Source organism: Leptodactylus fuscus, chromosome 2 (genome assembly GCF_031893055.1).
Source record: "Leptodactylus fuscus isolate aLepFus1 chromosome 2, aLepFus1.hap2, whole genome shotgun sequence".
Taxonomy (NCBI): Eukaryota; Metazoa; Chordata; class Amphibia; order Anura; family Leptodactylidae; genus Leptodactylus; species Leptodactylus fuscus.
In genome coordinates, this window is record NC_134266.1 from 130,317,651 (window position 1) to 130,335,689 (window position 18,039).

Consider the following 18,039-nt stretch of genomic DNA (forward strand, 5'->3'; position numbering starts at 1 on the left):
TCTGTAACACATCTCCAGGATTGTTGCATAAGTAAATTGAGGTCTTCAGAGAAACCTTTAACCACCCCCACATCTTTTTACGCTGACATTGCTCTTTTCATGACCATCAGGAAGAAGACAGATGTATGCTAACTTCTGTTTTCTCATGCATTTTTTCACATTTCATAGAGTTTCTGGACTGTGATATAAAGAAAACTACTGTTCTAAGTCATCTGAGCAACTATATCCATTTAACAGCCTTAGATGTGACTTGTGCCTGTTCTGTTACTTCACAAGGGACCATTGCAGGAGAAGCAGCTGCAATATCACACAACACAGCGCTTGTGAAATCTTGTTTCTAAGCAGAACTACTTGGATCGCTGTTCTAGCTCTAGACTTTGTAACATTTTCTTTGTGGTTTTGGTGCTTTAAGAAGGGCGCAGAAACTTGAGAAGACAAGGTTGGGCGCAGAGTTTCTTCATATGCAACACCCCTTCTCCACCACCCCTGCAGATTTCAGATCAGACAGTCACTTCCTGAGCTACTGATCTCTGGACTCTTTTATTCTTCTTAGAAAAGATCATTGACAATCAATCCTAAATGAGAATTTAGTGTCTTGTCTTGTACACTGTGGGTTAGAGCTTGTGAAAGAGACACTAAAGTTTTAGTTTAGACCCAGTGGCTGGCACTTTTTAACTCTTTTTGTTGTAATGCGTATTCCAGTAGACCCGAGCACCAGCCGGCGCTTTACTCCTCCATCAACTACCTTCTCCTGTGGTAAAATGGGAGACAGCAATGGAGCAATCAGCTCTTCCGGCCCAGGACGGACAAGAACAGAGATGCGAACAGTAGTGGATGTCCTTGCAGATCACGCAGGAGAATTGGTCCGAACTGACAGCCCCAACTTCTTATGCTCAGTCCTGCCTTCACATTGGAGATGCAACAAGACCCTTCCAGTAGCATTTAAGGTACACTGGGGGAAAGGGGGGATTAACGTAATAGCAGAATTAAGTATATTTTTAATATTTCTACTGTTTAAGATAAGATAAGATAATCCTTTAATAGTCCCACAGTGGGGAAATTTCAGTATGTTACGGAAATCTACTTTTTACACATGGGTTTATAAAAGTGACACCTGCTAACTGGTTCCATGTAACAGTCATCATTTGACATGCCGTATCTAGTGTATGTATAGTGTTCTGTATTCTAGTTAGCACTAGTCATTTTCTTTAACTCTTTATGGCTACTTCTTTAGGCAAGATAATACCTTTCTGGGTAAAATGATGCAGCAGATTTTCAGTCAGTCCTGTGTCAAACCACAGAAAATATGAGCTGAGCCACATGACGAACTTATCCCTACTGCGTCTGTACTATGTGATCTAGAGTACAATTTACACGAAATGTTAATTCACTAAATTAATGTTATCATACTGACAAGATCTAGTTTGCACTCATTTTGCAGTTCCGATAAAAGAGGATGCCATAAAGAAGATACTAACAATTTAACAAATGGTAGAATACACCAATGTAAATTGGCGTAGTCATATTTTGCTTTATGGTTTAACACGTAGGTATCTCTCAACCAAATGCAGTACATCAGGTATGGTTATAGCGTATGGTTTGGTATGATCGGTACACCACTTCACAAACCAGTCATTTAACCTCATTGACACTCCTCCTGTTCTTCTGAAGATTATCAAGTAGAATGATCAGGAACAAAAACCTACATTAACCATTCTGTAAACTTTATGCACTACCGTCATAGCACTCAACTGGGATTCTATAATAAAGTATTCACTGTTCCCCCTACCATTCATTTACCCTATATTGCATTACTTTCATTAATTTAGTAATAGTTTGCTTATGTATTTTATCATTCCTAATGTTACACTACATTGCAATGTTTTATCTGAAACACATATATAATTACTTTTCTATCTCAGTAACATATTCTAGAAAACTGCAAACAGTACAATTAGTTTCGATAAAATTTTTATTATCATTCCCTTCTTTGTTTTTGCACTTGCAAAATTTTATAAAACAAATAGTATAAAATGGCTTTGTGGGAAGCGCTGTATCTGATGATGGGAAACCAGTGGGCTGCTGCTCGATGCATTCAAGAACATGAAATATCTGTGGTCAGAGATTGAAGAGAAGCGATAGAAGCGATATAACACACATCTAAAGACAAGTTTTGTTGGGAAATAAAGTACAATAACTAAGTTAACATAGTAATAAACACGAAGGTTAGAGGCTTCACATATTTATGCCACTTCAAGGAATTCGAATCATAAAGCGAGTCTCTATTAGAAGTCTGATAAAGGTGTCATACTGTCATTATATATATATATATATATATATATATATATATATATATATATGTATATATATATAAAATTATCAACTATATATCATAGATACTAATGACTAATAATCATATTTTAATTACATTAATTTCTATTAATGATAATATGATAATATAGGCAAAACAATACAATAAATATTCAGGACAGAAAAGACTAATATGTAGCAAATATTTCTTTTATATCAGTTTTGTAAAAGAGCATGTTCATAATATACTATCGTAATGTATATATAGTATATATATATAGTATACTATCGTAATGCGTATCTATAATACGCATAGACATATTTCCACAAAGATAGAAACCTTAGTTTTTATACTTTGTATTCTTTAATAAAATGGCTGCAAGAAATGATGAAAAGGGCATATTAAATGACTAATAATTAGAGTAATATGGCCAAAACTTATGACCAGCAAGAACAGAATCTGAGTGGGGTAAACAATATATTACAAATGATGAAATATTAAGAGTATTCTCTGTATGTCACTGTGCGATTGTTAGTTATACAGTAGTGGTTGATAATTATATATTCACATATAACTGCCGTTATCATATAATAAAGTGCACAAGAGCATAGTTTTATTGTACATTTATTATTAAAAAATTAGACAAAAAGTACAGAACTTGAATTTTATAATCTGCGGCTGTTAAACGTTTATAGTTAAAAAAAAGTTTGACATGGAACCCAAAGAAGAATATTGACTGAATTCTACAGTTTATACAATTAATTAAATGTTACAAAATGATTTTTTTTTTTCATTTCTGTGATTAATGCGTCATCAGAGATGCTAGAAGTTCAATTAATTCACTTATCATCATTGATAAAAATGATAAAAACGATCATTAAAACTGTCCTTGCATTGAAAATTGTATGTCAGTATACTTTATATAGAAAATAATCTTTGATAGAGATGAAATATTAGCCTATGCTCTGTAGTACTAATAATATCATAATATCACCTGCATTGATACTATAACTGATTATAGGGACCAAGGTTTTAATCTGTTTTATATATACATTCCAGTATATTACATTCATTGTGCTCACAATCTAAACGTGTGTATAGTATCCAAGCATGTATATTTTAACCCATATTTGCATGTGTATATTGCACAATGATAAACAATAGCATATAGACTATATAGAATGGAAGATTGAGCAACCATTGTACTAGGTTAGTCTTTTTAACAGACCCACTCTTGAATATTATTAAATTAGAACAATAAATTTGTAATATAAATGGTTATTGTTATATTTTAGCCACGTGTATGAAATAATATTCGGAAAGTTGATAAAATATACAGGTTGTTGTTCGTGCAGAATGACTAATCCAGGTACACGGACCCTACATGTAGATAGCATCAATCTAAAAATGAGTCCTATTTATTTATACACCATATTTACTGACTGCTCACACATTTCTATGGTGTTATTAAATACTTATAGTATCTAATACATACTTTTTTCTCACGGCGGACATGTTTCCCTGCAGGTTGTGGCGTTGGGTGATGTCCCTGATGGGACAGTGGTAACAGTGATGGCGGGGAACGATGAGAACTATTCAGCTGAGCTGAGAAATGCTTCTGCTGTCATGAAGAATCAAGTAGCCCGATTCAATGATCTCCGCTTTGTTGGTAGAAGTGGCAGAGGTAGGCCTCACACTATCACTATTTTATTAATAATGGAGAATGCAACCATATATTACTGTTACTATTGAGTCATGTCTGAGCTAAAATACTAAACATTGTATCCTGTTTATATTTCTCCATTCGTGTCTTCATAATCCTCCAGTAGAAACTTGAAAATCTGTTGGTCTTCTTAAAGAGGTGGTCTTCTGAAATGGTTTCAATGTATATGTTACAATAACACACATTGTATACTTAATGATTTATTGGGTTTGTACAGCCTTTGCGTCCTTCCTTTACAAGTCATTATCCATTAGATGATATGTATGTATTGTTGGAAGCTCTGCTTGAGTTAAGGATTGTGTATCACCATCAAAATGCCAAAACCAGACTGGTATGGTTTCCATTGTACCAATGTATTACTGCATGGAACATTTTCTGCTACAAAGCTGTGAGGACACTAAAACTAAGAAAACTTGTAGAACCTCTGAACATTCAAAGATCATAAGAATTATCGTCAGTTTGTATTTGCCCCAACTAATGGTTCCTAGTTCCACCAGTCTAATAAGTTTGCAGTCGTTTCCATCTTGGTTACTGAAAGACAAAGAGATCTTCAAAGACAAAAACATATGAAGAGCTCAACGGAAAAATGGCCTAAGTCCACATTTTGTCATATTTCAAATTATTACCTAGAAAGCTTCTTTGTACCTCGTTCTATGCATTGGGTTTACAAGGTACCTAGGATTAATGACCTAAGTCCATATATTTCAATGCAGAAGAATTTACATTCAATGGAATAATGGCCTAAGTCCAATACAAACTTACTTACTTCACTCTCGTTGGTCATTTTTTCATTGAAATCGTGACTTCCGGTCTGTTGTTTATATTAGTGTAAAAACTTTGTCTTATTGTTTAAAAGGCTCTAAATCGACTTTTGCACATATTTAGTGCCGAAAAGGGAGGCAGGTAATTATTATTCTTCATCGTTTAATAATAGTAGTAATTAATTAATAATATTAAATAAATAATATTTATACATGAAGCTGCAATTTTTTTAATAAATAATACAATTTATGATTAGGATTAACGGTGTTCATTAGCTGATTACATTGGATAGATATATTCCACAATAATGCCCGTTTGCTTTAGGCTAAAACTTTAAACTTCGTTTTTCTCACAATATTGATTTTTGGACTTAGGCCATTTTTCCGTTGAGCTCTTCATATTTTAGATAATCAAAATGATCAACTGGTTTTGCACTTTTATTTAATATCAATATTCAGTAGATGAAGAAAATGTAAAATACATGTAGACATGGGCTGAAATTACGATTTCAAGGCTATATCTTGAATAAGCTTTGAAATGTATGTGTTTTGGGGCCCCAAGCAGTAATACATTAATACTTGGGGTTTCAACCTGACTTGTAGTTTACAGCTATATTTCTCATGCTGGGACTTGTTCCTTTGTTCTTTACCCCAGTAGTCAGTAAAACAATACAGAATACACCTCCTTGCTTGTCTCTGAAATTAAGCATGTCATTGGGACAATAGGAAACTGAACAGTATGATAGCTTTACCAACCAGCAGAAGCCATGATCTCCATTAAGCATTTAACCTGGGAACCCTAATCTGCCAAAGTTGTAGTCAGCATGAAGCCATAGAATCATTTTCGTAAGTAACTGACCCTTGATGAAGAATAGTTTGTAGGAACTACGCCCAACATACAGAGAAAGGATGACTGCTACCCCATACTTCTCCGTGAGCAATAGCAAGTCACAGACTATGGCAACTGTAATGTCCAATACTTTATTATAACATCTGAAGTTGTTATTTTACAGATGGCTGAGCCCAACACTTGAATATGATACTAACATCCTTATATGATAGTGACTCTAAATAATATAATTAGAAATAGTACTATTTTGTGTAGTAATAAAAATAGGCTAAAGGGACCACATCTCTATTCTTCACATCAGATTTTGGTGATCATGTTCAGTAAGAAATGGCTGAAATTGCAGTATATTGGAGTGATTGATTAATAACTAGCCGCTTCCTATGTCTTTTTCTCAATAGAGAGAGTACAGGCTGGATTCACGCCAGCGCTCACTTTCCATTCAAGGATTTCATCCAACATTACACTTGAAAAGCAGAGTTTTCTCTCTGCATTTTTCGGGTGGAAATCGAGCAGAAACTCGATGGACGTCATTATAGTCTGTGGGATCTGCAGGTTTCCGCGGGTAACCGCTTTTTAAGCGGATTGGGTTTCCATTCTTCAGGTTCCCAAGCAGACTCGAAGAATGGAAACCTGAACTCAGGTGTAAAGCTAGCGTAACAGTCTGCAATTTGAATTGTAATTTTTGTATGAAAATATCGAATTTTATTAAATTACAATAATACCATAATAAAATTCTGTATAGTAACAGCATTAATGGGTTAGTAGGTTAGTCATATAATATTCATGTGTGACGGACATTTTGGCCCAAACAGGTCCTTTTTCAACCGTCATCCCCAAAGTTTATTTCATTCAGAATGCTGCATTCCATGTGATGTACACTTCAGTGATGTTAGTTGAAAAAGGTTCTGTTTGGATTGTTAATTGTAACATAATCTAATTAATTATAGTTATATAACCAAAGGTAACCTTTTATTGCTGTGATAGTTCAAAGTTTCTATGAATAATGGCTATCAAAGCTTTACATAGGCTGCATAGAACACTAGTAAGAGTACAGGACTATAGTACAGTGTATAGTACAACACTGACAGTTCTGAAATTAAAGGGGTTGTCTTGATGTTTTGATATACCATAATTACTGTTATGAGAAATCAAATTAATGAACATGGCATTTTTTTTAATTTTATTTTAAACAAATAACCTCCTTCCTTCAGTTATTAGCTCCCTGCCACTTTATGGGCTGCAGGTCCTTCAGCACTACATGCTCTTTAGAGCACTCTCCTCTGCATCACCTGATGTCAGACTCCTCAACCACATGAAATTAGGGTCAGGGGACAATCGTACACATCAGGGAGAGTGTTTGCCTACATAGACAGTACGGAGACTTACAAGTCATTCCTGCTCTGCTAGGGATTCTGGGTAAAAAATATGCAAAACTATTCTCCAGGATGTAATTAGGAGAACAGTGCAGTCTGTACACCACCCTATAGAGGGCAGCATCCTTAACATCATGAACGACTCAGTTATAAAGTCTTTTTAATCATAATGTGGATTTAATTGCCAAATCAGTATTTCTGTCCCAAAAGGAACAGATTCCCAGCTATGGACAGCGCTGTTTCAGCCTATTGGGCCATCCTCAGCATAGCGTAGGGATACTAATTTGGCAGAGTGAGAGACTATAGACCCAGAATCCCTAGCGGAGCAGGAATGACTTGTAAGTCTCCGTACTGCCTATGTAGGCAAACACTCTCCCTGATGTGTACGATTGTCCCCTGACCCTGGTCTATAGTCTCTCACTCTGCTAAATCAGTATCCCTGCGCTATGCTGAGGATGGCTCAATAGGCCGAAACAGCGCTGTCCATAGCTGGGAATCTGTTCCTTTTGGGACAGAAATACTAATTTGGCAATTAAATCCACATTATGATTAAAAAGACTTTATAACTGAGTCATTCATGATATTAAGGATGATGCCCTCTAGAGGGTGGCACGCAGAGTGCACTGTTCTCCTAATTACATCCTGGAGAATAGATTTGCATATTTTTTGCACATGAAATTATGCAGCACTGATGTTATAGTATCTCTTAGGGTTGCTAGAGAAAAGTTCTAACAGACAAATACACTGGGTTGGAACACTGAGGTATATTGTGCACCTGACCATAAGACGCAAGTGTCAGTTTCTACAAATGACCAGTTCTGTGACCAGCACCGTGATGTAGCAGACAGTTACGTCTCTGATGTTCTGTTTAAGGGTATAGGGCATGCCAGGGGGATGTGCCAAGGGAAAATAGGGTATTGGTGACAGAATTGTTCTATAACCTTGGCAGCATGGTGGCTCAGTGGTTAGCAATGCAGCACTGGAGTCCTGGGTTCAAATCTTGCCTAGAGAAACATATGCAAGGAGTTTGTTTGTGTGGGTTTCCTGCCACACTTCAAAGACATACTGATATGAAGAAAAAAAAAAGTTCTATAATCTATACCCAAAATTCTTAGTTTTGCATCCAGAGCCGAAGTCCCTGTACTGTCTCTACCTAATGAGACAAAGTACCCCTTCTGAATAATGTTTTTAGCAATAAGAATTTGCACAGTGAAATGCCATGTCTGAAAGCCTTTGGGCACCAGAAGAAAGTGCGGGCTGTCATATAAGTAATATGAGCGGCCTGCACATGCTCTCCGTCCACTGCTGTAACTTCTGTCATTTAGAGAATTGTGTCAGACCCACAGAGATCACATGCAGATTACCTACCCTGTGGTCCACACAACAACCCCTATAAAAGCTGGCTTCTGACTGAATGCTATGGAAATGCTATGGAAAACTTGAGTATATTTTGTCTGCATTACTTGCATGTACTGTATGTAAACGTAAAGACTACATTGTACATCATACATGAAAATCCAGCTGAACAGTATGCTAGCTTGGAAGGAGGCATATTGTGTGCTGTAATCCTCAACATTGCTTAGGCAGGGCAGGGAATACAACCCACCCTACATACCAATGCCAGGTTCCTAAAATTTGTAAGTAAAACAGTTGTACTTGCTACATTGCTGACAGAAATGACAGTACGGGGTTCATGTCACATATAGTGTTTTGGTGTTTTTTGCCATATGATTAGATGTATTAATACATGACTCCAGGGGTATATATCACAAGACTTTCTCTCAGCTGTCAGGGGAAGGGGGGATTGCATTTGTAACAGACTACTGACATCTTCACAAAATCTGCATCATTCATGCCACAAAGCAGACATAGCACCTCCTCATTCACATGAGGAAATTGAAACAGTGGTTTAACTTCTAAAACTCATAGGTTTTAGGATTAGTAGGCAAGATTATAGGTCCTATATAAGAAGTCTCTTAAAGGGGTTGTCCCATCACAAGGATCGTATCTATACTGCTAGTTTATGTGGATTTAAGACTTTTCCTAAATGCATTGCTTTATCAAAACTGCTTTGTTTTGCCGCTATCTTAATTTATTCACTTCATTGTTTACACCTCGTTTCTATGGCGCTTGGGATTATCTTCTCATTTGTCAAGTGATGTTGCTGCCTGCTCTCTTGGGGAGAGGGAGGGTCTGGAGACATCTAATTGCTGGAGATCCCACCACTGGGACCGACACCAATCCCTGAAACAGTGGTCCTGAGTTCAGTATTTCTCCTTACAGCATGAACGTGGTGAGGAGGAGGTTAACTAAAGCAGCAGGCACACATACACGCTGCAGTTTTGGAAGTCGCAGTATGTCCATTATGCCTACAGAAATGCTGGTGGTTTCCCTAAAGCCCCATGTTGTGTAACGCAGCTATAAAATGTAGCGTTTTTCTTTGTCGTTTTTCTTCCCCTATTAAATCTATAACATAGGTAAAATTGACATGCTTCATTTGAGCTAGAATCTCATTTACTTAGTGGTACTGTTATAGTAATGGGAAGATCAACTCTAACTGCAGAGATTAGTGTAGGCAGGAGATGGTAGTGGGCAAAAGCAGTGCTGCTGGAGATAAAAACCCGCCCCACAGTGTACCAACTGCCATATTTGCATAAGTTTTCAAAGTTGTTCTTCTCCAAATCAACAAAAGTAACATATATAAAAGAGGTATATTGTTTATCATTGTAATGTGCTCTATAACATAGTGACAATATGCTTGGGGGAGGTGGTAGACTCCCTTTAACTAGTTAAAATCATGTAATTGTAAATCAATAACTTCACATCTAGAAACATCAGTAGAATTTTTTATAATCTGTAAATTACCAATGGTGGAGGTGGTCATAATGCAGTCCATGCAATTGCATAGAGACCCAAAGATTGAGGGGCCCTCAATAGCATGGGGTTGCATAGTGACCCTACTGGCCACATACTTGCTTTAAAAAAAAATAGTCTGTTACCTGTTGGATTATTCCAATATTGTACGCACCAATGCTCAGTCCTCCTCAGGTCTGCCTCTTGTTCGTGTTTAGGGAATGCCACCCATTACATAAAGACGATGAATAATATTGTTCAATGTCTGGGCATAATATGCGTGAAGCCTAATAGGTATTGATGAATGGCCACTCTGCAGGGTTGCTAAGGGGGCATTATACTGTGTGTGTTCCAGGAGAGATTAATTATACTCTGTGGGTTCACTAAGGGGGCATTCTACTCTGTAGGGCACTAAAGGGGAAGTATGCAATATGGGAGACAAGTAATGGGAAATTATATTGTCTAGAACCATTAAAGGGGCATTGCACTGTGGGAAGCAGTCCTTGATAAAATACGGAGGGGTATAACCTATGTAACCTGGAATTTTACTGGACAAAATAGTGCAGCATGCTTCATTATTTTGTCCAGATTTTGCTTTACCTGTAAATATGGTCTAGTACCTATAAATTGGGGTGTTGTATGTAATATAGCGGCATGGCCTAAAAAGTTTGATTGAAAGGCCCACAGACATAACTTTGTTTGGTGCCCCAGAAATGCCATATCCACCCTTAGTAATTACTGTAGAGATGTTGAAGCGTTAACATTTCTTTAACATTTCCGTCTTCTTGTTTAGTTTCCTCAACTGCATACTTTTTTTTTTCAAATTCTATACTTAACTGACTGCAGATTGGTGATGGAAAATCTGCTCTTTTATGAATTAAGCTTTTATTTCTGTAGTTAATTATCCTGTTAGAGTTTTTTCATGCTTCCAAAACAAATTTCCAAACCGGAATGCTTTATAATTCTGAGCCTGGTCTTTGAACTGATTCATCTTAAGTGTATTGATGTCATTTCAAAACTCCAAAATAAGGGATTATAATAGCCTCATGTCTATCAGAAAGTTTTCCACACAATAACAATTTAACAGTCTACCACTTCTACTGGGAAACTACTGAAAAGCAAATTTGTGTAAGATATAAACGTATGTAATATGGGCCTGATATGGCCAGCAATGCAAGAAAGCCTCCAGTAGGGTAATATACTGTATTTCCTGTTGGTTTCATAGTATTCCTTGCATCAGCTTTGACAGCTAATTTTTTGCCATGGTTAAAAGGGTTTAGGGTTTACCTGAGATAGCTACTGTATGCTATAAAATATTAATGGATTAATGGTGATTTTATGCCACATACTAATGCACTGAACAGCTTACTCAAATAGTAACGCACCAAGTAGGATTTGTTAGAACTAAATGAAAGTTTATATGTGCGAAATTATGAAAAAAAAAATAAAATATATATATATATATATATATATATATATATAATGGAAAGGCGTATAGTGTGGGAGAACCGCTATTTTTCCCCAAGACTGTTGCAGTATGCACAGGCGTTTAGCTTGTAGGTCCCAGACTGGAGTAAAGTTTGGGCCAGTCCTGCAGGGCAATCCATTCCAGGCTTGGAAACAGACCAGCAGAGCTCTGTAAGTAGCACAGGTGTGCTGGTTAGTGAGAGAGAGAAGAGAGACTGAAACACACTCAATCAACCAGTCTGGAAAAACCTCTGCTAAAAAGGACGCTGTTAAAGGGCCGGGTATGTGTACCCTTGTTTACTTGTGAATCCTGTTTGTTAGGAGGTCAGTAGTAGGCTGGCCCCCGGTTAGTGAGGGAATAACTCATTTAGTAAGCCGCCGGAGAGGCGTAGGTCTTTATTTTCATTTGTTTGTTTTGACATGCTGAGCTGCTGAGCAGTACTACCTGTACCTTTAAGCTTGTCTGCTGCAATCAAGACTGCTTTTGGGAAAGAAACTAGAGCTTCTGAATCCCCCGTACATCACTATATATATATATATATATATATATATATATATATATACAGTACAGACCAAAGGTTTGGACACACCTTCTCATTCAAAGAGTTTTCTGTATTTTCATGACTATGAAAATTGTAGATTCACACTGAAGGAATCAAAACTATGAATTAACACATGTGGAATTTTTTAACAAAAAAGTGTGAAACAACTGAAAATATGTCTTATATTCTAGGTTCTTCAAAGTAGCCACCTTTTGCTTTGATTACTGCTTTGCACACTCTTGACATTCTCTTGATGAGCTTCAAGAGGTAGTCACCGGAAATGGTTTTCACTTCACAGGTGTACCCTGTCAGGTTTAATAAGTGGGATTTCTTGCCTTATAAATGGGGTTGGGACCATCAGTTGTGTTGTGCAGAAGTCAGGTGGATATACAGCTGATAGTCCTACTGAATAGACTGTTAGAATTTGTATTATGGCTAGAAAAAAGCAGCTATGTAAAGAAAAGCCATCATTAATTTAAGAAATTAAGGTTAGTCAGTCCGAAAAATTGGGAAAACTTTGAAAGTGTCCCCAAGAGCAGTTGCAAAAACCAACAAGTGCTACAAAGAGACTGGCTCACATGAGGCCCGCCCCAGGAAAGGAAGACCAAGAGTCACCTCTGCTGCGAAGGATACATTCATACGAGTCACCAGCCTCAGAAATCGCAGGTTAACAAAAGCTCAGATTAGAGACCAGGTCAATGCCACACAGAGTTCTAGCAGCAGACACATTTCTACAACAACTGTTAAGAGGAGACTTTGTGCAGCAGGCCTTCATGGTAAAATAGCTGCTAGAAAACCACTGCTAAGGACAGGCAACAAGCAGAAGAGACTTGTTTGGGCTAAAGAACACAAGGAATGGACTTTAGACCAGTGGAAATCTGTGCTTTGGTATGATGAGTCCAAATTTGAGATCTTTGGTTTCAATCACCGTGTCTTTGTGCGACACAGAAAAGGTGAACGGATGGACTCTACATGCCTGGTTCCCACCGTGAAGCATGGAGGAGGAGGTGTCATAGTGTGTGTGTGTGTGGGGGGGGTGTTGCTGGTGACACTGTTGGGGATTTATTCAAAATTGAAGGCATACTGAACCTGAATGGCACCATCCGGTTTGCGTTTAGTTGGACCATCATTTATTTTTCAACAGGACAATGACCCCAAACACACCTCAAGGCTGTGTAAGGGCTATTTGACCAAGAAGGAGAGTGATAGGGTGCTACCCCCAGATGACCTGGCCTCCACAGTCACCAGACCTGAACCCAGTCTAGATGGTTTGGGGTGAGCTGGACCGCAGAGTGAAGGCAAAAGGGCCAACAAGTGCTAAGCATCTCTGGGAACTCCTTCAAGACTGTTGGAAGACCATTTCCAGTGACTACCTCTTAAAGCTCATCAAGAGAATGCCAAGAGTGTTCAAAGTAGTAATCAAAGCAAAAGGTGGCTTTTTTGTTAAGTATATAATTCCACATGTGTTAATTCATTGTTTTAATGCCTCCAGTGTGAATCTACAATTTTCATGGTCATGAAAATACAGAAAACTCTTTGAATGAGAAGGTGTGTCCAAACTTTTGGACTGTACTGTATATACAGTATATATATATATATATATATGTATATATATATATATATATATATATATTTGTAATATTAGAGCAAAAGGATATATTTATTGGGGAAAACAGTACAATTAAAAGGAGGCAAGATACAAAATGAGATACAGCTGGACATGGAGACATACAGGTTCCATATGGTATCCTGTGGCACATTTGCTCATAGGTGTTGCTGCTGAGCCTCATGGATTTTCAAAGCTGGCATCTCAGCCAGACCCATAACTGATTGATTGGCGATATATATCTGGTGGACAGGCAAGTGAAGGAAGTGTTGTAAGCTGGCAGACACATTCCTGGGAACCCCCTTCTGTGTGTGGGACAGCATTATTCTTCTGAAAAGTATGCCAGTTGGAAGCCCAGTCATGAGAGGCAACACATGTGGCCACAGGATGTTTCATTATGAGAGGTAACTGACTGCCATATGCAATGGCTCCCCAGATCATCTCACCAGCAGTTGTGGCAGTATGATGCTCCATGGGAAAGGCAGGATTGAAGCACTCTCCACAGGTCCTCTATACTTGTACTTGACTGCCATTGGATTCCAAACAGAACCTGGATTCATCAATAAAGATAATATGGTTCCAGTCATTTACAGTCCGGGTTTCTTATTCATGAGACCGCTAAAATTGAAGGCAATGGTGACTGGCAAGACATATAATGAACACCATAGCAAAAAATTTCCTTGTGCCTGAAAATGGTTTGAGACAGGGGAAAGTGATAAAGTTTCATCTGTGTCAGGATGATGGACAAGTAAACTTTGTGGAAACTACTGGTGGTCTGGCTGGAGCCTGTTCATCATGTGTATGTGCACTGACATAACCACTGCTCTCAATACATTTTAACAGCTAGGTCAGAATGGCCCTTGATAGTGGGAAATTCTGCAACATAACCATCCTGCTTTATTCACGTTGCAAAATACCTTTGAATGAGTCGTAGAGTCATGTCTAGAAGTCAAAAGTCTTTTTCACCAAGAGGAACACTACCCAAAAATAGCCTCTGAGAGTTTTTTTTTTTTTTTTCAGAGCAGTGGTGGATGCACTTATATACCCTTCTGTGGTAAGAGCCACACCATCTAATCAGATCACACCATCAGCATATCATCCTGCATATCTTAGGTTTAGATGGCTTAAGATGGCTATCGATAAACCACAATTTACCAAGCAATTCCTTAGTCAATAACAAAAATGAAAAACAGGATCTTGTAGAAAAATATACAAAATGTAATGGTTCACAGAGGTAAATTATATCAGATTCATCATCAACACGACATGGCATCATTAGAAAGCAGAGGCTGCTTTATGGTGTTATGGTGGCAGTCTGCTAAATAAAAAGGTCATGGTGGTAACTAAACTGTAGAAAATGGATATAGGGATACAGTTGCTGTCCCGTTGGTGGAGATAGGGTCCCACCCCGTCCTACAGGTAAGAAAACTGTAGAAAAGCTACGGCGATGGACACAGAGTGTAAATGATAACTAGGGAATAGCGGAGCTTATACTTTTATGATGGGAACAATACTTAATGTTTCTATTCTTAACATATGTTGCACATTTTCTTCTTCTGTCTCAACAACTTCCTGCATCCAATATTATCAAATAACTTACGACATTCCTGTTGTTAAATATATACATCAGAGTTTTGGAGGAAGTGATGACAATTTTGCATACTGATTTATGTGCTGACTTGCTGTCAAAACGTCAGACAAACAATAAGACCCTTTACATTTTACTTAGTATGTATATTACCAAATTGTAGCTGCCCAGTGTGACCACCGCACTTTTTTTAATCTGAATTTTTGTAAGTTGCCTGATTTTTCCCGGTACCAATTTTTTGGTACAAAATGGCCTTGAAAATGTACATAGTGGAAGAACCATCCAAAACCTAATAACTTATACAGTAAATCCAGTTTCAGACAAATAGCGAGAGGCAAATGTTATTGTTTGTATAATGAAAAGTTATACAATGTTCCAATATACTATATCAGCCCATGGGATATACAGTCCATGGTCATGTGATATACAGTCCATGGTCATTTGATGAACACACTGGTTCACAGATCATTATAGTCTCAGCACAGTTATTAGATATCTGTTTTGTAATGAGCTGTGCACCTGTGTCCATCACATGACCATGGACTGTATATCACATGATCATGGACTACACACCACATGACCATGGACTGCAAATCACATGACGATGGTCTCATTTTTATCCACTGGGAGTAAGCAGAATGAATAACAGCAAGTAAAGATCTAGAAAACCATGAGGAATTGGTACAGAAAGTATATTAGAAAATTGTATAACTCTATATTACACAAATAATAATATTGTCTCAATATCTGTCTGAAACTGAATGACTCCTCTAAGAAGAGACTGTTTGGAGGGCCATAGATGATCATGGACTACAATTATGTGGCAACTGGTTATAGAATTGAAATATCTCATACTCATACAGTATAGTATATCTTAGGTTTCGTATTATAATATTAATAAACTGATATGTTTCTTTTCATCTGCAGGCAAGAGTTTCACACTGACTATCACGGTTTTTACAAGTCCTACGCAGGTGGCCACATACCACAGAGCCATTAAAGTGACTGTTGATGGACCACGAGAACCAAGAAGTAAGAATTAACTATTTAAAAGTGTGGTAACTCATAGACAACACAAATATGTTAATTTATTGCTGCTAATAATTTATTCCAAAATAAACTAATTGGGTTTTTAAATTATTTTATTGGTTACATAATATTGCACATGAAACATGAACTTGTCCCCTTTCCTGACATTTCTGATTTTGCACATACTTATATTCCCGTATAACAACATTCCGGAGCATCTTTCCTTAGAACTCTGCATTGTTTCCTATCAATTCTTTTCTTCCTGGAAGCGTATGAATGAGGCTAGGGTCACATGGAAACTTTGGCTATGACTTCTGTACTATAGTAAAGGGAGTGCCAAGCCACCTGCTAATAATGACTACTACTAGGCTGAGTACGGACTAAGTACGGACTGGCAAGCTGATGATCCCATCCTGCTCCCCACTCCTCTCAGAGCCACAGTCTGCCTTCTACAGTCCCATTGTAATCTGAACTGAGCAGCATTGCTTTACACACCAATGGCTTTTTAATGGCTTTGCATAGCTCAACTATTTTACTATGTTTTTTCAGGACTCATAAGGTTTGAAATAAGTAGCCTCATATGTTAAATAAATTGAATATTTCTTCTGATTACAGGGGCTACACATTTATATAGTTTTAACAAAAAAATGATATCACATGGTTTTATATCCCACAAGACTTATTTTATGGACCCCTAGTCTCTTTGTAAATGAGTCAGTAGCTTAGCAGAATAGAGGACTGTAAACTGCTTCTGTTATCACTAGTTATGCTCCCTGCTGGCAGAGGGAATGTGGTGAAATGAGGGGCTCGCAGGGGAAGCGGGTTCGGATAGGAACTTCTGATTCACATAGTGCTTTCACTTGTGATCACTATAAAATGTTACATTTTGCTGATCAAAGTGACAATAAGAGAATTAAAATTTTCCCTTATGAAAGAGGAACTCCCTGACTATAACCCTTGCAGGGAGAAATGCACTATGTGAACTTAGCCTTAGACATCCTGCAAACTTCCATAATGTATCTTCATTTTCTGGACTGTATTATGGTTGCAGATCCCGTTCAGACCTCTGTTTCTATGACCTGAACTTAAAACATAATATGGATCTATCATGCAGTAGTATCCTGGTCATTATAACTGAGGTCTGAATGGGATTTGTAGAAAATTTGGATATATAAGGGCCATGAGCAGATGGCCTAAATAGGCAATAAGCAGAAAATGGGCACCGAGTACTTCATTCTAGAAGAATTGTTAAAGAGAGTCAGTTAGCAGGAAAACTGGTATCAGTAATAACAGTGCCTTGTAGGATGGCTTCTACCCTTTCCAAAGATGCCTTCTTACTTTGAATTTCTGCTCCATTTGCTTGAGTGACATTTTTCACTCTGTCACACTTTGTCCGCAGTTACGGTTAATAATCTAGAGCGGAGGGCAAAGCCCCAGCATGAGAAGAAACCCCTTAAAACCCTTTTCAGCTAATGTGCATAAGAATAAACACTGATTGTCATGAAAATGGAGCTGTGATGCAGGATAAGAAAGGTATCTTTGGAAAGTTTAGAAGCAGCTCTAGAAGGTGCTGTCATTAGTTTCCTATTAGTTTTCCTGCTGACAGACTTCCTTTAATGACTTTTTCTTTTGATAGTTTAGGAAGAATCAGATAGTTTTCATACAGGGAACAACCCAACCAAAGGCAGCCCTGCTCAGAGTCACAAAAAAATATCAAACACTACTTGGTTTTTTGCAACTAGTAGTCATGGTAACAACCTCACCTAGATCATAATGAATCTCCATTCACTTGCATTAATAAAGAAGGTGATGCAGCAATTTTTAGTGATGAGACAGGAGCCATGGCCAAAGCCACCATATGGTCCTAGCCTAAACTGACAAGTGGGTAACACTATTACTGTAGTATAAGGGGTGAGTCTCTACATAGTCTGTCTTT

General features: G+C 37.7%; 1 protein-coding gene across 2 annotated transcripts in view; it reads left to right on the plus strand.

Moving 5' to 3' along the window:
• Nucleotides 1–676: 676 nt before the first annotated feature.
• The window catches only part of RUNX3 (RUNX family transcription factor 3), a 44,830-nt gene continuing 27,467 nt past the window's right edge, over nucleotides 677–18,039 (plus strand). For both annotated transcript variants that reach the window (XM_075264630.1, XM_075264629.1), the window contains exons 1-3: nucleotides 677–947; nucleotides 3,839–3,995; nucleotides 16,002–16,106. In XM_075264630.1, coding sequence (XP_075120731.1) covers nucleotides 690–947; nucleotides 3,839–3,995; nucleotides 16,002–16,106 — 520 coding nt within the window. In that variant the 5' untranslated portion in view covers nucleotides 677–689. The remainder of the gene's footprint in view (nucleotides 948–3,838; nucleotides 3,996–16,001; nucleotides 16,107–18,039) is intronic.